The following is a 23,801-nucleotide window of genomic DNA, read 5'->3' as shown; positions in this document are numbered from 1 at the left end:
TTCTTATTGTCTTCTGTTTTACTTTAGGGAGTTCAAGATTGTGCCACAGAAACCAGACTCGCCCAGACAGTAACAGACCAGACACACCTGAGCTGCCCCACACGACACCAGGCTGGACTCCAAATCATATATTAGGAGGATTTGAGTTGAGGACACGAACACAGACACAACCAGGAGCGTCTTATATAACTGAGGAAGCTCCCCTGCATCAGTGAGTGCTCTTATGTGAAGTGCTCTGATTTTATTCTACGCCTGTCAGCGTCATGTCTGTCTGTGTTGACTCACGGCAGTCATACCGAACAATAGAAATGGTAGATCTGTTCGGAGTCAAATATTGTGCTTTAAAGGAATAGTTCACCCCAAAATTTACTCTCAGCCCATCCAAGATATAGATGAATTTGTTTCGTCACTGAAATTTAGCATTACATCACTTTGCTCACCAATGGATCCTCTGCAGTGAATGGGTGCCGTCAGAATGAGAGTCCAAACAGCTGATAAAAACATCACAATAATCCACATGACTCCAGTTTACCAGTTAATGTCCTGTGAATTGAAAAGCTGCATGTTTGTAAGAAACAAATCCATCATTAAGACGTTTTAACGTTAAACCATCGCTTTTGGAAAAAAAATATGAGTCCGTAATCCATAATTACACTTCCTCCAGTTAAAAAGTTCACTCTCATCAACATCCATAGATATATTTGATTATAACTATTTTGGACTGTTTTCACTTATAAATGGTGCTTGATCTGTGCATATTTCTCTACTGATTCAGACAAGGTGACTTTTTTTTACTGGAGAAAACAATATAATGGACACAGGAAGCATTTATTTAAGTATTTTAGCCTGAAGCATATTGATGGTTTTGTTTCTTACAAAAACACAGCTTTTTATTTCACAAGACATCAATTAATGGACTGGAGTGGTGTGGATTATTGTGATGTTTTTATCAGCTGTTTGGATTCTGATGGCACCCATTCACTGCAGAGGATCCATTGGTGAGTAAGTAATATAATGGTAAATTTCTCCAAATCTGTTCTGATGAAGAAACAAACTCATCTACATGTTGCATGGCCTAAGAAGTAGATTTCCAACAAGTTTTCATCTATTCCTTTGAAATGACAACCACTCTCTCTTCTCACAGGAAGTGTCGTCCGCCCTCACTCTTTAACATTCTAGTGGTTCGAGCCGCTCCTGTCCTGCCTGACCGGTGGTGGTGTTGGTCAGACAGCGGGCAGTGCCATGCCCCAGGCGTAAGTGCGTGTCTCCTGGCAGACTCAGGCGTGGTGGGCCGCCGGTGGGCGTCTGGCTGCAGGAGGTGATGAAGCTGAAGCAGCGTGTGGTGGTGCTGTGTGCTGTGCTCTTTCTCCTCGGCCTGGCCAAGGTTTTCTTGCTGGATGGAGGCGAGGGATCGGCCGCCAGCCGCCGTGACCTGCGGGCCTTCCGTACGATGGAGGCCAGCCTGGCCCTGGCCAAGGGAGCTCGCCTCACGCACACCCTGCAGTCGCCCTGGGAAGTGGCCGCACAGTGGGTGGGTCCGCGGGAGGTGTACCCGGACGAAACGCCCGAGCTAGCCGCTGTGCTGAACGCCCTGGCCACCGCTCGCGTGGAGAGGGCCGACGTGGGCTATAAAGGCACCCAGCTGAAAGCCCTCCTAGTGCTCGACGGAGGACAGAAAGTGGTATTCAAACCCAAGAGGTAAGGAGAGGGATGATTAAGATGGGGAACGAAAGAGAGAGAAAGTTATGAGAATGTGAATGAGGTTAAAATGAAAAGAGTTAGTGATTTAGAAAGAGGGAGAGTGATGGGAAGAGTGAGTGAGTGAATTAGAGAACGAAAAAGCCGGTGACTAAAATAGAAAAAGAAATGAATGAATAAGAGATGTAATAATAATCATTTTTATTTTTACAGTGCCTTTTAGAGACCTGAGTGTGCATAACAATGTGGAACAAAAAAAGAGCATAACAATAGTAATAACAAAACAATAATGCAAAGAGGAAGCAATTCAAAATGTGACAAACAAATTAAAAACAAATGCCAGCCTGGGTTTAGGAGCAGTGGAGCTGAAGGAAAATCTTAAAAGGACTTTTCTCGAATGTTCTTAATGTTTTCGATTAGTCTGGTTTAGGATATCAGTACTGAGGTTCAGTTTGTTAACATTAGTTAAAAGCATTTGGTATCATGAACTAACAATGAAAAAAAAAAGCTTTTGCAGCATTTATTAAACTAGGTTTATGTATTTTCTACATACACGCTGCTTTTTTAATGATCAAAAATGCAGTAAAACAATAATATTGTGAAGTATTATTGCAATTTAAAATAACTGTTTTCTATTTTAGTTTATTTTAAAATAAACTATTGCTGTGATAGCGAAGCTGAATTTTCAGCATCATTAATCCAGTCTTCAGTGTCACATGATCCTTCAGAAATCATTCTGATATGCGTATTTGCTGCTTAAGAAACACTTCTTATCAAAGTTGAAACCAGTTGTGCTGATTAATATTTTTGGGGAAACTGTGATGCTTAAAATAGAAATCATTTGTAACATTATAAATATCTTTGCAGATCAATTTAATGAATCAGTGCTGTAACTTGCCAAACAAATATAGTGTATACAAATCAAATTGTTTTCTACATTTCAAGTTGTTACCTAACATTAAATTATTAGTTAATGCACACAAACATTAATTAAAATAAACCTGTATATATATTTTTTTATGATTTATCATTAACCTATATCAAGAAATGTTGTAAAATATATTTGTTTAAAGGGATAGTTCACCCAAAAATTCAAATTGTGTCATTAATTACTCACCCTGTGTCATTAATTACTCACCTGCATCTTCGGAACACAAATTAAGATATTTTTGATCAAATCCGAGAGCTTTCTGCCCCTCTATAGACAGCAACACAACTACCATGTTCAAAGCCCAGAAAGGTAGTAAGGACATCGTTAAAGTAGTCCATGTGACATCAATACTTTTATGAAGCTACGAGAATACTTCTTGTGTGCAAAGAAAATAAAATAACGACTTTATTTGGTAGTAATTATTTTCCGCATCAGCGTCCGCTGCCATTATGGAGAGTACCGCGACGCATGCGTGTGCATTCCTCTGCTCGTAAACAAGGCACAGCGCATCCGTGTTGTACACCAGCAGCATCACACGCATGTGTCGTGGTACTCTCGTGATCGTGTGTTGAAGACTGACATGGAAGAGAAGAATTGTTGAATAAAGTCGTTATTTTTGTTTTCGGTTGAACCACTGATGTCACATGGACTATTTTAACGAAGTCCTTACTACCTTCTGGGCCTTGAACGTGTCAGTTGTGTTGCTGTTTATGCTGGGTGAGAAAGCTCTCGGATTTGATCAAAAATATCTTTGTGTTCCAAAGATGAACAAAGGTCTTACGGGTTTAGAATGACATGAGGGTGAGTAATATTCATTTCAATTTTCATTTGTGAGTGAACTATCACTTTAATGCGTTAGGTGTCATGAAATAATTGTGATGTTAACAAACTTAAACTGTAAAGTGTTACAGGAATAAAATAGCTTGTGTGCACTTAGGACACAAAGCTGATCTGTCATTATTTCAGGTGAGTCCAGCTGTCTGCTCTTATCTGAGCCTATTAGAGTTATCATAGATCTACAGAGACTTTAGATAAGTGAGGAAGCTCTCCTGGTGTCCTTAATCTCTAAGGTCATTGATCAAACACACCTTATCTCTGATGACTTCACATCCAGACTGAACTTTTTCAATCCATCTGCACTGAACGTTTTGCTTCCAAACATCCGAGTCGCGCGTGTCACATTATATTGTGTGCCATTTTAATTGGAGTGTGGAATATCTTCCAAATAGGAGGTTCGAAAGTCAGACTTTTTGAGTGGAATGCCATACTAGTGTCTAATGCTTGAGGTTTGCACTTTGCAATAACAAGTAAATGTGGTTCGGGTCAAGTATACTTTAAACAAGTGAAGTATAATAGCCTTTTAGGCAGTTTTTTCTTAAAATAAGCTGCAGTGTTAGTAGTTTCAAAATGATGTGAAAGAATAAATGCACATTTAATTTGCCGTAAAAAGTGTGGCAATACTCTCAATCTCAATAACATCAGTGAATTCTATATTGAAAAATGCTATTTCAGATTTCCGAGCAGCGAACTCAGCTTGGCCACAGTATTCATGTTTTCTTTGGATGTAATAGTCTCTTTATTATATGTGGTTTTATATAGAGAATTTTACATAAGCTACCCAACAACAGTCTATGTTGAAAAATGGGTCTTGCATTAAGTGGGCGTTGTGTGTGTGTTGGATACTGTCAGTGTATCAGGTCTGGTTTATATTGGAAGACTCAAATAATCTTATATTTGCTCACTACATCCTGCTGTTTAAGGAACAAGGAAGCAGTGTGGGTGCATTTATGTTAAGAGTGGATTGACTAGTTAAGCTCATTACTCTAATACAGTGTCCACACAAAATGTGAAAATGCTGTGTGACACCACACAATCACAGCCAGTCAGAACATATCTGATGTTCAGTATACTGTGATTTGGACCAATGAAAATTCATTTTAAGCCTGTACACACAATGGAACACCACAGAAATTGAAACCAAGAGACCAGCAAAATCATGTCGCAGCTGGTTAAAACAAAAACATTTTTGTACAAGAGAAAGCTTTAATTGCTTGTACACTTTGCACACTTTTTTACCTGAATTCATTAGGACATGGATGTTTTTATATTCATCTTTGTGTCATCTTTTGCTTTTCTCTCAATTACTGTTTGCCTGTCTTATGTCTTTATCTTCTTCATTGTCTCATTATTAGGTACACTAGAGATTATGTGGTTGAAGGAGAGCCGTACGCAGGGTACGATCGGCATAATGCAGAAATTGCTGCTTTCCACTTGGACAGGTAATGTGCAAACACACACAGATGCACAGAGACAGACACGCTAGGGCTGCATGATTAGAACAAATAACTCAATGGTGCATTCCTCCAACTGTGGGCAGTGTTTTAGGGTGATAATTACCTTGCTTTACATTGTTTTCTTAACACATTGTTAGAAAACTCAGAAGCCTCTTGGGTATCTTCAGCAGAGTTCTTTATTGAGAGCGCGCTGCAGTCATCAAAAGTCTAACTAAGACAGAGATAGATTGTATTTTATAGGCATTCAGTGGGCAGTCCTTAAAGGTGTTTACCTTGCACAGCCTCAGAAGTGACCACTTAACCAAACCATCTAAAGACAATACAGGAAATCAACTCCCGACTTTGAGTTTCAGCAAACCTACTCCCCAAAGATAACAGTACCCAAATGATTTAAGCTGCACATGGCCACAAGGACTAAAGACGTGTAAAAAATCACATCTTTAACTTTCAGTAGGAAGATCAGAGCAGATCACCAGCAGAACCCCTCACTAGAAACTATATTGAATCTAATTAGTAAACAGATGCCATTATGTTCACATTAAATGCCCAATACAATGTAGATCACCTTCCCAGAAGCGCTCAGTGGCGTCTTTGCATGTACACATTCAAAACATAAAAGCTGCGCTTTCAGAATTGTGCTTGTGAATTACTGCTATTTTGTACATCATTAAATCAAGTCAGCTGAAAAAAATCTGATAATCAAATTTTTAATTAATTACACTTGGAAGCAATATGACTGGCCAAAACTAGAATGACTGTTTGTTGTCCTGTTCAGTCTGAATTTATTGAGTGTTCACAAGCATGTTGTTACCCGCTGAGGGCCAAGAACCTTTTCGTTTTCTACATTCCTGCTGTCAACTTGGATTTTGATCTTTACCATATTACCAATGTTTTGCTTTTCACTAAAACATCTTGTCAGGCGATGTTTCTTATTTCCATGAGCTACTGTGAACTCACTTTCATGTTGCTCCAAATCCATACGCAGTTTATTTATTGTGGGACACAGGATATTGTTCACTCAGCTCTTTTCCATGCAACACAGGCTTATTGTGACCATGACTGTTTAAGCTCCAAAAATGAGAAGAAAAACACCATTGGAGTATCATAAAAGTAGTCTTTGTGGATTGGTGCCCCATATTCCAGGTGTGAGAGACCGATTTGAAATTGAAGGCCTGTGTTATTCCACAAGAATAATGCAGGTTTAAAACAACATGAGAGTAAAGAGCTGCTTTTAGTTGAACAATTCCTTTAGGCCTTAGATTGACGTCTGCGTGCATGGACATAGCTGACATGCCTGCAATTGGTTACAGTGCTAAGCCTGTCCAGAAACACTTTAGAAATTTAAAATAATAATAATAAAACTTGGGTTTTACAGCAGCAGTAAACCTAAACCTAAATGTAGTGCTCTTCTGCTGGGGGATTCAAACATTTTGATCACTGAAGACTGGAGTAATGATGCTGAAAATTCAGCTTTGCAGTCTTAGGAACACATTATTTAACATACAGTATATAAAAAATAGAGAAGTTATTTTAAATTGTAATAATGATTATTACCTTTTTGTTTTTGTTTTTTGGATCAAATAAATGCAGCCTTTGTAAATATAAGAAATGTGTTTCAAACATAAAAATAAATCTTACTGACCCCAAAATTTTGAACAGTTGCGTATTTTAAAGACCCATCTATATTCTAGAATATTAAATGTGTAAATTATCTGGAAAATTAGATAATATTAGTATATTGTTAAAACTATAGCAGTCAATAAAGAGATGTATTTCAAACATTAAAATACATTTTACTGACCCCATCATTTTGAACAGTTGTGTATTTTAAAGGCCCATCTATATTCTAGAAAATAAAATATTATCTGGGAAATGAGATAATATTAGTATATTGTTAAAACTTTAGCTGTCAATAGAATAAAGTAATTTATTAATCTAATGATTACCAGTTTTAGCAGAATAACAGTCAATAGTAATAAAGTCAAATGCTCCAAATAATTTTTTTTTCTGTAATATTTTTTTCCCTGAAAATGTCTATGAACTCCCGCTGTCCACTGGTGGTCCCAGACACAAGTTCAAAAACCCCTGCTCTAATATTGATCAGTGTATGATTCATTATGTCATCGAAACACTAAACCATGCAGCGCAGAGTCCTGCACGGATCCTGTTTGGTAAATTCGCTTCTGCTCCACACCTGTAGTACACAACAGAACATCCGACCTGTTATTTGACCCACTTGACATAAAGACTGTGACCCGAACCACATCCGCATTAAATCTACTACATCACGTAAACAGAATAACTCCTGCACATTGTGACTATTATCTTACACATATAATCACAGAAACAGAGGCGACTTAATTGGCTGTTTTGCCTACAGAGCTTGAACACAAATTAGCACGAATTTTACCAATATTAACAGAAATGAGTCTTTTGGGGGAAAAAAAGTGTAATTTATTTGTTTACATTCATTTACATGTAGAGGGCGGTGGTGTTTATGACCTATACTGCCACCAGCCACCAGGGGGTGATCTAAATTTTCGGCATGAATTGAGCATAGTCTTGGCTCAGGTCTACGGTCCGCCCATGCCCATGGATTCCCCTATCACACACGCACTGCATATGACAACGTAATATTATTAATGTAAACATTCATAACTGTTTATTGATGTGTCGGCTTCTCAATCTCTTCCTGCAGGATCCTAGGTTTTAGAAGAGCACCCCTGGTGGTGGGGAGGTTTATGAATCTGCGTACTGAGATTAAGCCAGTAGCTACAGATCAACTGCTGAGCACTTTCCTGATGCACGGTCAGTTTCACCCTGTCATTCTTCTATTATGCTTTTTGTCTGTTGAGGTGATCTCTCCCTTTTCCTTTTCCATCACATAAGGAAAATTGTTTAATATGAACTGCATCAGTGCTCAAATGCTCATTGCATCATATAATCAATTAGAAATATCAGTGTATGAATAAAACTCATTAAGACTGTCGACAGTTTCCACACACTTTTCCACACATTTTATTATATCCATGTATGTGTTTACAGACAGTTAAAGGCGTCATATGATGCGATTTCAAGTTTTCCTTTCTCTTTGTAGTGTTACAAGCTAGTGGAGTCAGCTGTCTTAACCGTGGCTTGTGTACTGCAAACACATACCAGCTTCATCACTGTGTCTGTCACGCGACTCTGTTCCCCTTTCTGGTTCTGTCTTACATTTCCGACTAGTGCTTGCAGTGTTCGGCCAATCACAGTGCACTGGGTCAGCTGGCCAATCAGAGTAGAGTGCGCTTGTCGGAAGGAGGGACTTTGTAGAAAACGACGCGTTTGAGAGAGGCGGGGCATATAGGACCTACAATAATGTACAGTATTTGAAAAATAATGTGTTTTTTGAACATTAAAGCATGTCAGCATATTCTGTTACACCAAATACACAAAATAATGATCTTTAAAAAAGCATCATATGACCCCTTTAACAGTGAAATTGTCTTCACTGCATTCGAGACAGGTGACATGATATGTCTTGCCGATAAGAGGAATAAGTTAACCCCCATGTGCTCAGGGTGTGCTAGTGATTAGATCACGTCAGCAGTGTGCTCATTCTTCAAGCAAAGTTTTGTCTGAATGATGATTAGATTCACTGTTTTGGATCGCTGCATTTAATCTGTGAAAGCACATATAGAATGACGCGTTCGGTGTATGATAGAGTAAACAGTAAGCACTTGCAGTGGCAGCCTCCCCCGGGTCCTAACGCCCGTTCGGGAAGGAGTTTAATCTGTAGGGAGCGCTGTTGGCCTACTACTAATTAAATCAAAGTAAAATAGCCTACACAAATTACATTTAGACTGTGTTTCTGATTAAATAAAGCAGTAGTTGATGTCATAAGGTAATGAGTATGTTTTGATTTAAAAGTAAGAAGCTATAGCTTACATGAAAAACCCCACAAACATGACACTTGTAAATTATGTAATTGTGTATATATACTGATTTATTCATTATTCATTAATGTGTAATATGTTATATTTTTTAAACAAATCATAAGCTCTAAAAGATTTTCAGAATTTTTACAACTCTTTTGCTTTAGACCATCTATAAATGTTAAATTTTAAAATAAAATGTTAAGGTTAACTGCATCTTTCTGGGGGAAAAAATGCAGCGATTGATATATAGTTTATTTATAGTTTTTCAAAGCTTCAATGTACTGTCAAAAAACCTTCATTATTATTTATTTAATTATAACAAATAAGTTCTTGTTAAAAACTAGCCAAAATGAAAAATATTTTGCTTATAATTTCTACACAGGAGAGACTTGGTGTTGTTTCCAAACAAAAGAAAATATATCGTATCGGCCAAAATGAGTTGAAAAATATCGGCATATCGGATATCGGTAAAATCCAATATCGTGCATCCCTAGCCACTGTCACCTTGCACTGATGTCGTCTTTTGGAGCCCGAGTCTGCGTAGTAGTGATCATGAGCTGGAGCTGCGTTATCAAAGTCCTGCCCAAACTCCTGCAGACCCAGTCGCAAGCACACAATCATGACGCCACACACCCTTTATATAGCATCAAATAATGGACTAAAACCAAACTCACTAGAAAAATGAACACTTTAACATATATCAGCGTGATAAGAACTACCAATAATGACAGAAACAGTGTTTGGAAAAAAAGTGTAATTTATTAATTTACATACGTTTACATGTAGAGGGCGGTGGGGTTTATGACCTGTACTGCCACCAAATCTAAATATTTTGGCTTCACTTTTCGGGACGTGTGAGGCACACTTGCTTCATTTGCATAAAGTCAAACATTTGTCAACTTTGTCATGTCGCTAGACATGCCTAAATCCTGTCACCAATAATCAGTGTTAATCCTTGTCGTTGCCATTTTGAATGGAGTTTAAGGAATTACAACCCGTTGAATGATCTTGTTCCATTTGTATAACACATTTAAAATAACACATATGTGATACTTCTGTATTGTTAAACAGTTGCATCAGTCAAGCAGTATTTTTTTAGTTCAGATTGGCCTGTGCTGATCTGCAGCATAATCCATTCCATAAAAAGATTCATAACCAACTGTTTGTCTCTTTAAAACAATCCTTTGATGAAGCACAGTCCTTCCAGACATTATTTTAATAATGGTAATTGATGATAATGTGTCTCTTCTTGTAGGAAATAATACATGTTTCTATGGGAAGTGTTATTACTGCCGTGAGACTGAGCCTGCCTGTGCAGAGGGGGATGTGATGGAGGGATCGGTTACCCTGTGGCTCCCTGACGTCTGGCCCTTACAGAAACACAGACACCCATGGGGACGGACATACCGAGAGGGCAAACTCGCCAGGTATTGTAATTCTCTCTCTCTCTCACTAGTTTTCTCCCTTCGCCAGCTATTTTTATGCTTTGACTGGAATGAGTGTACAGGTACATGTTGCTTTATTTGGCATCAGTGGCTCAGTGCAGTTTCAGCCTGATAGTTTGTGGTTGGTCTGATCGTTGTGTGAGTGACTGTTGGTCAGGGGGGACTTTCACTAAGCAATACTAACTCTTGGCCTTTGAGTTGGCTAAGGATGGGATGGTCCAGGATTCAGAATATAACTGCAGATTTTTCACACGCTGGGTGGCACAGAAACTGCTGATTAAAATGAACTTTAGCATTAAGACTGTTGGGTTTTTGGTTACAAGTTTTCCCACCTAAGACATGTTTCCTGAAATGAGGTATAATTTTTTTCCAAAACCTACAAACACAAATCCAAAACTAACACTACTTTTGGTTTTGTGTTTATAGTTTTGAGCAAGAGAAAGTAAAAGTAAGACAAGTTAAATAAGTTATGCAAAATGTAAAGAAAAAGGTCCTCTCAAAAGGACGCCTCTTTAGGTTGTACCTTATTAAATTCTGAACTTACCAAACTCATTAATTAGAAATAAACATTGTTATCCTGAAAAAAACCATGGAGTTACTACATTGTCCAGAATATTTCCAGTCTCATTAATGTAAAGGTAAACAATTCAAAAGTATAATGTGAGTCAGGGAAATCTGTGAAATACTGTTAATTGTGGCAAGGCAGTTGGAAATATTTTCGAAGACTCCTGGCAAGACTCCACCTTTGTCTGGAAAAATTGATTGAATTATTATTTTTTTTTTTTGGTTTGGTACTCCCAGGTTTGGATTGAGAAAGGGGCAAAAGGAGTGAACCCCAAAGTCCTGTTTACACCAAAAAAGATATAATTATATAATTTTATTAGTCGTCCCAATTCTATTAGAATAGTGAAGTCCACACCACAGCTATAATGATAATGACACAGAGGAACAGTAACATTAGCATCACTTTCAGAACACATTTTTTCTAGCTGATGAGCAGTACATTGACAGTCAATCAAAATCCACCCAACTTTAAAGAGCTTGAGCATTTATAGTGACAGAACACAAAAACACAAGACAAAAATGGATGCTAATATTGTTGTCGTTATAGTTAGCATTCTTGGTGTGAATGGTTCTTAAATGGATAGTTCACCCAAAAATGAAAACTGTAATAATTTTCTCAGTGTTGTCATAATACTGGAATTTGTAACTTCGATACAATTACCTTGAAAAATAGGGAACAACTGCCACAACATTAAAGGCATAACATTTTTGTTATTTATGGAAAGATAACTAGAACGACAATGAGGTATATTTTTACATGAATGAAAAAAAGTTGGTGAAAAATGCTGGAGATGCTGGATTTGTATATGTTTACTTAAAATTTCTTCAGAGGGAAGTATTATTTTTCCTATTTTTACCCAGAATAGAGCGAAAACTCTAAATATGCCTCACAAAAGTAATATAATTTATGACGTTGCAGGAAATCCTTAATATGGACAAAAGCATCAAGCTACCACTATATCAAAACGCTTTGACCGGTTAAACATGAAGACAATAAACAAACGACTCTGACAATATGGTTTATCTTTGTTATTCTAGACATCTCCAGTATTATCATAGAAATATTGCCTATATTCATAAAAATAAAGTTTAATTATAATGCAGTGCTAATTGACATACTACAGTATAGAATGCTTGAAAATATTTGGTTTCATTCTATGATAAGCCAAATCAGATCACAAAAGGAAGTTGTTTTAAACACTCAACTGATGTTAAGCGAGTTTGGAGTAAAATGTTATTAAATGTGTATTCTTTTTTAACAACTGGTATGTAAATGCTTCTTATTACGCTGCAGTGAGCGTGAACTCGCTATCAGAAGAGAGAGAGAATGTGCGGCTGGTGTTATTGATACACTGCAAAAAAATAGAGTATTGAAACCATTTAAGATATTTCGGTAACACTTTACAATAAGGTTCATTAGTTAACTACATTAGTTAACATGAACTAATAATGAACTGCACTTATACAGCGTTTATTAATCTTTGTTAATGTTAATTTCAACATTTACTAACACATTATTAAAATCTTGTTAACATTAGTTAATGCACTGTGAACTAACATGAACTAACAATGAACATCTGTATTTTCATTAACTAACGTTAGTGTAGATTAGTAAATACAGTAACAAATGTATTGCTCATGGTTAGTTCATGTTAGTTTATACATTAACTAATGTTTAACTAATGAACCTTATTGTAAAGTGTTACCGATATTTCAGTATCAATATGCATTGAAAAAAAATATATTTTTGACAACAATACTCCAGAATATCTATGAAACAAATTCATACAGGTTTGGAGTGTTCTGGCTGGCCTGGCTCTCTTGCTGAAATAAATGATGATGGAAGCCATTGCCCATTTTTATTTTCATTTGGTGCTTGGCAAGTGTTTATTTTTGACACTGATTGAAGAGGTCTTGAAAGGTTTTGAGGGCATTTTCTTCCGTTTACTGCTATTCAATGTTGCAGAACTGTATGAAATGCATGAAACCTTTTTACATGTCATTAACCTTTCGTCTCTATCTCTGTCACTTTACTGGAAACTTTTGGTTTTAGCAGCCATTTAATGAAACATGAGACTAGTTTGGCTATTACTAATCAGTTCATATTGTGACTGCTATTTAAAATGTAATATGAATTATTTTGATCTGAAGTTCTCTGAAACTTTGCACAAAATTTGTACTTGCACTGAACGTCCGTACAGAGTGCTGCAGGGGTGAGTTCTAAAACCTGGAAATTTTAGTTGGTGTTTAGCATTTATGGTTCCATCGTTACAAAGTCACTGGGTTTTTTAATTGGTTTTTGGTTAAAAGCCTAAAAATAAGGTCTGTGGTTAACACAAACTCAAGATATTTTATGTTTTATTCTGTGACATAAAATACATCAGGAATTCCCCACTTGTGATTTTTTTTTTTTCTTTTAGGGGTTTTGAAAAAGGTGATTGCTAATAAGTGGTGAATTTTATCTTTAAACTTATCTACCCACTAGTCTAGTTTTTAACCCCATTGTGTTTATACTCACACACTTGCAAACTATTCTAACTCAAACTTTCCAATGTGTAGATTTTAATTAAAGGTTAAAAGAGTTGTTGGAAGTTTAGTGATGGTGACGTTGATCGTGCAGCTGTGGTGTATTTTTATTTTTTTGTAACTTTAGCTTTTTACTAACGGTGATTGTATTTAGGCTTCACATTTTATTAAAGTTGTGTTCATTTTTTTTTCATTGTTTTGTTGAACAAAACATGTAAGAATCATAAACTTTTGTTGGTCACAGGTCTTACTTTCTGCAGTAAAACAAAAGCAATTGTAAGTAAAAGCAAATGCTTACTAAAATGCCGTCCCTACAGCACTCTAGCAAAGGAGAAGTATCAGATTTTCTGCTTTATCCATCTTCTTCCCTCATGAGAAATATTCAAAACTAAAGCAATACAGAAATGACACCTAATTAAAATTACACCTGTTTAGTTTTGAACATTTCTCATGGGCGTTGAATTCTTTTTTTCTTTTCAATCAAAAGATGTTAAATCTCTTCAGGGTTGCTGCAAACTTAGTACAATCATATTTAAGACTTTTTAAGACTTTTTTTAAGACCCAAACAGAGAAAAAATAATGCAATTTTTGTACAGCAAAACAAACAGCCCTGAAGAGATTTAACATCTTTTGATTGAAAAGAAAAAAATAATTCAACGCCCATGAGAAATATTCAAAATTAAACTGGTGTAAAATTCACAACTTATTAGCAATCACCTTTTTCAAAACCCCTAAAAGAAAAAAAAATCACAAGTGGGGTATTCCTGATGTATTTTATGTCACAGAATAAAACATAAAATATCTTGAGTTTGTGTTAACCACAGACCATATTTTTAGGCTTTTAACCAAAAACCAATTAAAAAACCCAGTGACTTTGTAACGATGGAAGCATAAATGCTTAACACCAACTAAAATTTCCAGGTTTTAGAACTCACTCCTGCATTGCAAGATGTTAAATCTCTTCAGGGTTGCTGCAAACTTTGTACAATCATTAAGACTTTTTTTAAGACCCAAACAGAGAAAAAATTATGCAATTTTTGTACAGCAAAACAAACAGCCATTAACAGTTTTAACATGTTAATGTTTATTCAACAAAATCAGTAACATCAAAACTGACACATCTCAGTATATTTTTGTAGATTAGAAGCCCTTCTCTCAATTTCTTTATCCAACATATCTAACTCCTCTCTCTAGTCCTTGTATCATCTTCTTAGTGTTAGACTTTGTAATCAGTTTTTAACACATGTAACTATTTTAATTAAATAAAATTAATAACACCAGAACTGATACATCTCAGTATTATATTTCTCGTAGCTCAGAAGCCTTTCTCTCAATCTCCTTATCCAATTAATCTCTCTCCTCTCTCTTCTCCTTGTAGTGTCTTCTCAGTGTGTTTGACTTCGTAATCAGTTCTGCCATCTTTGTCCCTGTCATACTCTCAGCTTTATCTGCAAAGCTGTCTGCATTTTTTTTCTACACTCTTAAAAATAAAGGTGCTTCAAAAGGTTCTTCGAGCGATGCTATAGAAGAACCATTTTTGGTTCCACAAAGAACCATTCAGTCAAAGGTTCTTTAAAGAACCATCTCTTTCTTACCTTTTTGTGATCTGAAGAACCTTATTTCGCCACAAAGAACCTTTTGTGAAACAGAAAGGTTCTTGAGATGTTAAAGGTTCTTTATGGAACCATTTAGACAAAAAGGTTCTTCTATGGTGAAGCACCTTTATTTTTAAGAGTGTAGGGTCTCGCACACACTGTGGATGGTTCTTCTTTTCTTCCGTAGAACTTCAAGTTCATCTTCAGCTATTTTTCTTTTAGTCATCTGTTCATCCTTTGTCTTTTTCCTTTTTTCCTCAACTAGGTACATTCTGTACCTGGTCCGTGCAGTTGCACAGTAGTTTAGCAACTCTTTTGTAAGAGGTACCTGGGTCACTGCACCATACACTCTCACATGGTCACAGATAAGTCTTTGGGCAACAACCGTTTCTTCATCCATGTTACATGTTTCCACCTCTTTGTTGACTGAGAACCCACGTTCAACTGTTGCTTGGCCATGGGAGAGAATCAGCAGCTTTTTCATAAAACCCCACAACTCAGGTGATGAGGTGCTCATATGCTGATGCAAAAGCATGTCGACTCTGGACTTTGGTTCTGTGGGACTGAATTCCTTGAAGCTTGCTGCTCTGGCCTCACTGAAGATGAATGTCTCAAACTGCTGTGCAATCACATCACCTGTATTTAAAAAAGAAAAATCAATATTGGCAGTTGCTTACACATTGGACCTTATTGTAATGCATTTTAGTTGTGTCGGTATGTCCAGAAACTCTACCCTCTGTCTGTTTCTTATTCTTGTTCTAGATGTTTTCTGACCGTTTTTAAACCGTATATTTCACCCCCAGCCAATAACCGCACATAGGGTGTGATAATGGGACTCTAAAAAGAGGATGATCATAATGTGACTTGCAACCAGATGCAAGATTGTAAGCAGTGTAATTAATGCAGAACTCTGTCTTACAAAACTGGATGAGACAAATTCCTAACTATTATTTACCAACCGTTAGACTTGGCAACTGCTTATCCTGTACAAACTTCTGGATGAGGCCCTTTTTTTTCTGCAAGCACACATCTGGCTCAGAGTACATTTTATTTGGGTCCAGACATGTCATGTTTCGGACAAAGTGGTACTTCAGTGGACATTTATCCAGAATCTTCTTGCAGATGTTTGCAAGAGCAATCCCACAGTCTTTCATGAACTGCAGCTGCCTAAGCTCGCCTACTCTGCTTTGACTCCCTGATGTTCCCTGGCAAAAATAGACACAAGTGATATGTGCAAGATATTTAAAAGTATATGAAAAAGCAGAATCCTACTAAACAAATTCATAAAGAACCTTTTATAACTAAAATGAAAAGTGAGTGGCACACCTTCAAGGCAGCTGTGGCTCCCATCCCAATATCCACTCCCTTTGAACTGACCCATAGGCTCTGATCTGTCACATCAAGCCTGACGAGCTTTGACACAGAAACAAGAAGGACATCCCGCTGGATGAAACGTCATAGAAGGCTCTGAGAAAAGATTTATTTTGAGTGAATAATACTGCAATTACAATCCAGAATTAATTCCCTTAAGGTAAACTTAAAAATTCAAGGTCCAGAAGGGTAAAAAAAAGACATTGTTAAAGTGGTTTAACCTCTATTTTAAGAAGAGATGCGAGTGAAAAACATAATTTACTAATATACTGACAAAATAATATTATTCAAAGTTTGTTCACAGAGTAACTTTTAGTCTCAAGTCAACACAACACACATTGCGTTGTGGTGCCCCCTCTACTGGGTTGCAGATCAATAGTTCCTTAAATTAAGTGGTATTCATAAAAACCATAAAATTAAAGTTAAACCCACTGGAGTCACAAGGAGTACTTTAAGTCTTTCCCCCCCCTTTTTTTGGACCTTGAATGTGTAAGTTGCATTACTCCCAATTAATTTTCAGATTAAATCAAAAATAATTTCATTTGTGTTCTGAAGATGAACACCAGGGGTGAGTAGAATTTTTATTTTTTGGGCGAACTAACCCAATAAGCATGTAAGCAATATAGCAGGTAACAAACAATGGAAGAAAATATAAATATATATTTTCAAGCACATAACATGCATAGCAAGTGTACATAACATGGTTATGAATAAAAAAGGCGTAAGACACTATAAATTTTTTTAACACAAATACTTAACCTGACAAGATCTTCCAAGTCTTTGCACAGGAAGGGGATCATAGGAACATCAGTTTGGTACTTGGTGAGAAACGGCTGAAAGTTTAAGGAGGTAGACATGAAGAAGTGCAGCTTTGGTACAGTTAGGGGATCCATTCTGGCCTCTGCTACAGTGTCATATGAGGATGATCCTGGGTTGGGGAGCTTTTTCATTGTTTCATACATAGGTGACAATGGATGGCCTATGAGTTTTTCACTTCCAGCCTTCGTAGACAATTATATATCACTTATAAATCATTAAATACAAAATTAATAGTAGTTATTAAGATTGATGTTGTTTGGAATTGGTAAAAGGTGCTTGGGGAAAAAAATGATCAGAATATCAACTTGCCTAATAATTATGCATGCACTGTAAGTACTAACAAATAGCCAATGTGTTAATAATAGGCATGCTAATAAGCAACTACTTAATAGTGAGAATTGGTCCCTATACTGAAGTGTCACCAATTATTTTTTCCCCTAAATGCTATTTTGAAATTCTTCTTCAGGTTATTTCCTTTTCCTTTTCACATGAACTGAATGGGATCTTTATTTGTAGGCTATATTTATTACATAAATGTCCTGTCTCAGTGTACACACTTACAGAGCACCAAGCTCTTAAACGTCCCATTAGCCTCCTTTTGTTTCCAAGCGGCTGCCAGGTGACCTGACACCTGGAACACGGTGAGAATAGCCCCTTTCACTCATAAAGACTTTACTGGAAAATTATCGGTAAATTGCCATAAATCATGTGTGAACAGGCCCATTTTTTAAATACCGGTAAATTCGTTCAGGCAATTTACCAGTATGAGAAGTTGTAACATTACCAATAAATTTCCAGAATTCAGCTGTGTGTGATTTTACCGGTATTAGCATGTACCAGTTACGAGTTCAGAACGCACTGACATAAGACGTCTATTCCGGGCCAATCCAGAGTCATTGAAATTCAAACTTCAACGGCTCTGGGCCAATCATAACAGTCTGATGCAGATGCAGTGTTGCCAATTTAGCAATTTTGTTGCTAGATTTAGCAACTTTTCAGACTACCCTAGCAACTTTTTTTTCAAAAAGCACCTAGCAACAAATGTAGCTATTTTTAAAAAGTTTTTGGCAACTTTTTTAAAGTGACTCAAATGATAAAAAAGACATATTTTCATCTAAATTACACAAAAAGAGGAAACCATTGAACAGCTAGCCAGCCAAGCAGCACATCAACCTGGAGAGAGCTAGAGAAACAGTACAAACAAATGTGCATTAAGTTGTTCCAATTGGTCAATAATAAATGCACATTTATGATACCGCATGTTATTAGCTTGTAATTGTTGTTCAGTTAGGTACACTGTAAGAAACAAATATGTGGGAAAAACTGAAAAAGTACTAGTCATTTTCTGCCAGGATGTTATCCATTAAGTTGTAACCTGTAACCTTAAAACACAAAAGGCAATGTGGAATTTAAAACACAGGTAAAACACCTGTAAAAAATAAATACGTATCGTCCCTTCATATAAACAGTACATTGTGTCCTATTTTTATAGATTTTGTGTAGCACACTAATTAACTAGTACACCGCTTAAAACTGTAATTGTTCAGAATGTGCAGTTTTACTAGTTATAAGAAAATACATAAAATGTGTAACTGTTCAATAATTCAATGTTGTAAAAAATCAGATCATAAAGATGTGCTACTTATGTTACTTTTACAAATTAAAATATTTTATGTTTATAATATTTTTATGAACAAATAACATTTAAAAAATATTTTTCGCTGAGATTTGAGTAATATCGTTGTGTATTCCACATAAAAACGCTGTTTTGTGTAATGGTTATGCAATGACGTCATCACGCAACGACAACATCATTTAGCAACTTTTAGCAACAAATCAATCTGCCTTTAGCAACTTCCCCTGAAAATTAGTTGGCAACGCTGTGCAGATGACGCATTTACTCTGCACTGTGTTTAAAGTTGTGTAATGCGATGTCTCTGGGCCAAAAGAAGCTGCATGTGAACATTTGACACAAAAATGAAAACATCAGCAAAAACACTGACCATGTTACAAACACAACACCAGGAGGCGCAGCACGGCTCAGTACGGTACGACACGGCTCGGCTCGGTTTGCGTTTCCACTGCAGTTCAGTGCCGCTTTAGAGTGGGCGGGATTATTCACATGTCGTTATAGTTGCGCCGCCTCTACTACCGCGACTCCTGAAAAACGTTTTCATTCCGCATCGCCCATCAAGCTCTCGCTGGATCCGCTCCTCTGCTATCAACGAGAGGAATGTCTGTACTTCCTCAATAGACCACGAAACAGACACTTTTTGGTTGTTAAAAAAGGTGCGCTCGTTCAAAATTGTTGCGTTCGATCCTTCGCTGGCTGTGCTGATTTAAATCTAGCGGTTCTGTTGTGTTTGTGTCGCAAGTTCAGTGACGCAGGTAGTGACAATTCTCTCCGGCCAATCCGTGATCAGCAGAGTTTACACGTCACGTTTTGGTAATGGTACGGTTCGCTTGGAACCTCAACCGAGGTGGTACTTAAAAAAAAGTACCAGGTACTGTACCCAGTGGAAAACCCCCCAAAAGTGAACCGTACCGTGCCGTACCATGCAGTGGATAAGCGCCATATGTGAACGAGTGAATTTACCCATAAAGTCGTTCCGGTAATTTTACTGATATTACTGTGTGAAAGGGGCTAATGAGATTTCTCAGAGACTCTGACGAGAAATTCACGTTAATCCAGAACCATTCAAGAGGATGTTTGTTTTTATTGATTGTGTTGATCAGTGATTCTGTGTGTGTGTCAGGTGGGAGTATGATGAGAGCTACTGCGAGGCGGTGAAGAAAATGCCTCCTTACGATGCCGGTCCACGGCTCCTGGATGTTATCGACACAGCCATCTTTGATTACCTTATCGGTAATGCAGATCGCCATCACTATGAGAGTTTCCAAGACGATGGAGGAGCCAGTATGCTCATCCTTCTGGACAACGCCAAAAGGTAGAAAGAAAGAAATCTAGAGATCTAGTCACCTACAAGATGATCGACCCAAATTTAACTGGGCTTCTACCAGAAAACATTTTGTTTGTTTGTTTATTGACACATGTAAGACGGTTTGAACTTTTGTGTTTCTCCTGCAGTTTTGGGAACCCAGCTCTGGACGAGAGGAGTATTCTCGCCCCTCTTTATCAGTGTTGCATGTGAGTTCACACACAAACACTGAGTAACCATGGACTTCCTCTTACAACCCACTTTGGTTTCCTAAAAATGGCACAATTCTGGCAGTCCCTAACTTCTGGCTTCCTTCATCTGCTGGCTGTGGTGATGAATGCTTCCCATTCTGTTCTTTTCAAACAAACACACAGACCACTGACATGCTGTTGACCTTCAGTTATACAACAAGCTTTTGAGTGGTTTTGCCTGGATGAGTGTCTGTTAAGGTTTCCACTGAAAGGTGTATATGTAGATAGTTCACACATAATGTTCTTTTTTTTTAATCAAGATTTTAGGGTAAAATTTAAATTGAAGGCACCATCAGTGGTGTGCTGTAGTCTTTCCTCCAATATAAATGTTTTGTTTTCAATTCCTATATACATGGTTTCTGAGCTAATTGCATTTGGAACAGCATTTACCTTGGAAAAATGATCAAGCAACCACTACTACATTTATATTGTAATAAATATGGACATTTTACTATATAAATCCAGTCACAAAGTGATTTTTTTTACATTGCTTCAAAAAGAAAATACTGCATAATACTGCTGTTTAAAATGTTGAGGTCAGAAATGGGATCAGAGAATGCTTTTATTTAGCAAGGATGCATTAAATTGATCAATAATAACTGTAAAGATGTTTATAATGTTTTAAAAAATAAAATTAAAATTTATATAAAAAATCTATTTCAAATGAATTTCTATGCATTAAAGAATCAGCAGCAAATCAGCATATTAGAATGATTTCTGGATGATCGTGTGACACTGGAGTGTGAAGACTGGAGCAATGAAGCTGAAAATTCAGCTGTGCCATAACAGGAATAAATTACATTTAAAATATATTAAAATAGAAAGGAGTTATGTTAAATTGTAATATTTCACACTGTTGTTCTGATCAAATTACTTTTAAGAGACCCTGATATTTTGTACAGAAATATACAGTAATACATTTGACTTTTAATCAATAAAGCCAGTTTAAAAGCTGTTGAAATGCTCCCAGATATGTGACATTAAATTACATAAGTACATACATTCTGGGGAATGAGATATTGATTGACTAACAGATGAAAAGCCTTATGTAGCTTTAACTGTACGTGTGCATTTAAGACTTCCTGTCTGACTATCGGAATTTAAGGCCGCTCACACTGACAGTGATTTCACGCAACAAATCAATCGCAAGTCATTCATTTTCAATCAGAGGTGGCGTTTTGAGGTGTCATGAGAAACCGTGTCCATTAAATGATGTGACAAAGTTGAGCCAAGCTCAGCGTTATGCAAATGTGCATCGAACATCTGTGGTTTCGTTGCTTCCTGTCATTTCATTTGTGCTCTTGAATGAGCAAGACACAATTTGATGTGTTATTTCTGTCTCTCTCTCATTGTATCCTAAAGGGTCCGTGTTTCCACCTGGAACAGGCTAAACCTGCTAAAAGGTGGAGTGTTGAGTTCAGCGATGCGACAGGCCACAGGCCACGATCCCGCCTTTCCGGTGCTAATGGGGCCGCATCTCGCCGCGCTCGACCGCCGTCTCAACGGAGTGCTGGCAACCGTGCGGCAGTGCATGGAGACGCAGGGCGCTGACAACACGCTGATCGAGGACCGCATGAACCTGCCTCATCCTTAAACACACTGGAGAAACAAGGGAAGTGAAGATGTGTTTGACTCTTAATGCACAGGCTCCTTTCGCCTTCCTGCTATGGAGCCAGAGAAGCGGAGGCCACAAAAAGCCTTATGAGCCCGACCTGGTGGAGTTTGATTTTCACTGGGTTCAAGTCAGACCACAGAGGCCAAGAAGACTCTCCAAACTGTTTTTTCTTGCTCTCTGGATGGAGTGAGGAGGCCTTGACAACATGTAGGTGGACTGCACTTCACCTTTTTACTGTTATTGTTTGTCTTTTTTTCTTTTGCCATCCAAGTCCGTTTGCTTGAAGATGGATTAACGTTTTTTCAGAGTTACAGATGTGGATCTTGGAATGAGATCTTTGGAGTAATTAGACTGAGGAAGCTGGAAGACGGATCCAGAAGACTTAATAGAACTTCCCCATTGTGTCTCCCACATTGTATATACAGAACAAACTTTTGAATAATACCGAGTAATAATAATATTGATCTAAAGATAAAATGAATTATGATAGACTCACTGTGTTCTGTATGCAGGATGAACACAGTGTTTGAACAGAGCTGGGTGGCTGTTGCTACTGATGTTCAGAGAAGATGGTGAAGACGACAGCATTGTAAGATTGCTGTGGGGCATTTTCAGCATTAAAAATTAATATTTAAACTTACAGAAGTTTGTGTGTATGAACCATTTGTTCACCCTTTCTTATTTAAAGACAACTGTACACAAATGACAGAAACAGCAACATGTGGTTAAGCCACATGCTGTTGGCACATTTTTTTGTCTAGACTAAACACAAAGACACACAAAATCTGTCCAAATATGGGGCTTGGCCAGTATTCACGTAAACCGTTGATTTTGTCTTAGTGTTAATGTCAACGGTTGGGAAACAATTGGATGTGTATTAGTATATTGCATGTGGGAAGTGATGGCAGCTGTCTGTGTTAATCAAACAACAACAGAAAAAGAGAAAAATGTCCAAACCTGCTCCTGGAGGGTTAGCTCCAACCCTAAAACACATGAGCCAAAGTAATCAGGGTCTTCAGACTCACTATAAACTCTAGGCAAGCAGGTTGGAGCAAAACTGAGCTGGACAAGGCCCCCTAATATGTAGATGAATTTGTTTTTTCATCAGAACTTCAGTGGAGAAACCACTCCAGTCCACCAATGAATGTGTTGGGAAGTGAAAATCTGTGTTTGTAACAAACAAATCCATCAAGACATAAACTAAAAATATATAGGGGTAATTTTGTGTCAAATCAACCAAATTTAAGAAATTTTCCCAGCTCAAATTTTTGATTTTACTAATATTTTTTCTGAAGAAAGATGAATATGTATAGTGATGATAGCCCAAATATTAAATGTCATGGCTTAATATTTACTAAGTATATACGGGTCTATTTTGTAGAGGGGGGTCAAAATGGCAATTTTCTCTTGAGATTCAGAGCCAAATTACAGGGGGTTAAAAATGACTTCAGAAAAATGGCAGCATCACAATGCTATTTTTACCCAGAGATCAGTAGGCCTGTAAATAATATATGTTGACTTTAGCCATCTTTGTTGCATTATGTGCCAATGGTCACATTGTATACAACCAATGCTTATTTTATTTAAATTAGAAAATGTGAAGAACTAATGTTGAAACTAGACATGCATTTTGTTTCTCTCTGTCAAAATATGCATAGACATACCTGAGTGTCATAAATATTATTTTTCCAAAATGTGCGTGAAGTATTAAAATTGCCATTTTGACCCCCCTCCACAAAATAGTGGATTACTCTATAAATATTAATCCATGACTAATATTTTGGCTATCATCACTATACAGGTGCATCTCAATAAATTAGAATGTCATGGAAAAGT

The 23,801-nt window shown here is 37.1% G+C and overlaps 1 protein-coding gene across 2 annotated transcripts; it reads left to right on the top strand.

The window, feature by feature from the left end:
* The first annotated feature begins 32 nt into the window (after positions 1-32).
* On the top strand, positions 33-22,654 carry fam20b (FAM20B glycosaminoglycan xylosylkinase). Of its 2 annotated transcripts, XR_001608835.1 has the most exons (9): positions 33-211; positions 1,145-1,698; positions 4,822-4,908; positions 7,622-7,731; positions 10,096-10,267; positions 19,917-20,108; positions 20,249-20,308; positions 21,713-22,172; positions 22,272-22,653. XR_001608835.1 is itself a non-coding variant. In XM_016267062.1 (8 exons), exons 2-8 carry the CDS (start codon positions 1,322-1,324, stop codon positions 21,942-21,944), a joined length of 1,230 nt encoding a protein of 409 aa, XP_016122548.1. In that variant the 5' UTR covers positions 33-211; positions 1,145-1,321; the 3' UTR covers positions 21,945-22,654. The 2 variants fall into 2 exon arrangements, 1 of the variants encoding a protein (XP_016122548.1); XM_016267062.1 differs by having other exon boundaries at positions 21,713-22,654.
* The last annotated feature ends 1,147 nt before the right edge of the window (positions 22,655-23,801 follow it).

The sequence above is a fragment of the Sinocyclocheilus grahami genome, unplaced genomic scaffold (genome assembly GCF_001515645.1).
Source record: "Sinocyclocheilus grahami isolate Dianchi unplaced genomic scaffold, SAMN03320097.WGS_v1.1 scaffold35.1, whole genome shotgun sequence".
NCBI classification, from domain to species: domain Eukaryota; kingdom Metazoa; phylum Chordata; class Actinopteri; order Cypriniformes; family Cyprinidae; genus Sinocyclocheilus; species Sinocyclocheilus grahami.
The sequence above is the reverse complement of the archived record's forward strand: the minus strand, read 5'-3'. Positions and strand labels throughout refer to the sequence as shown.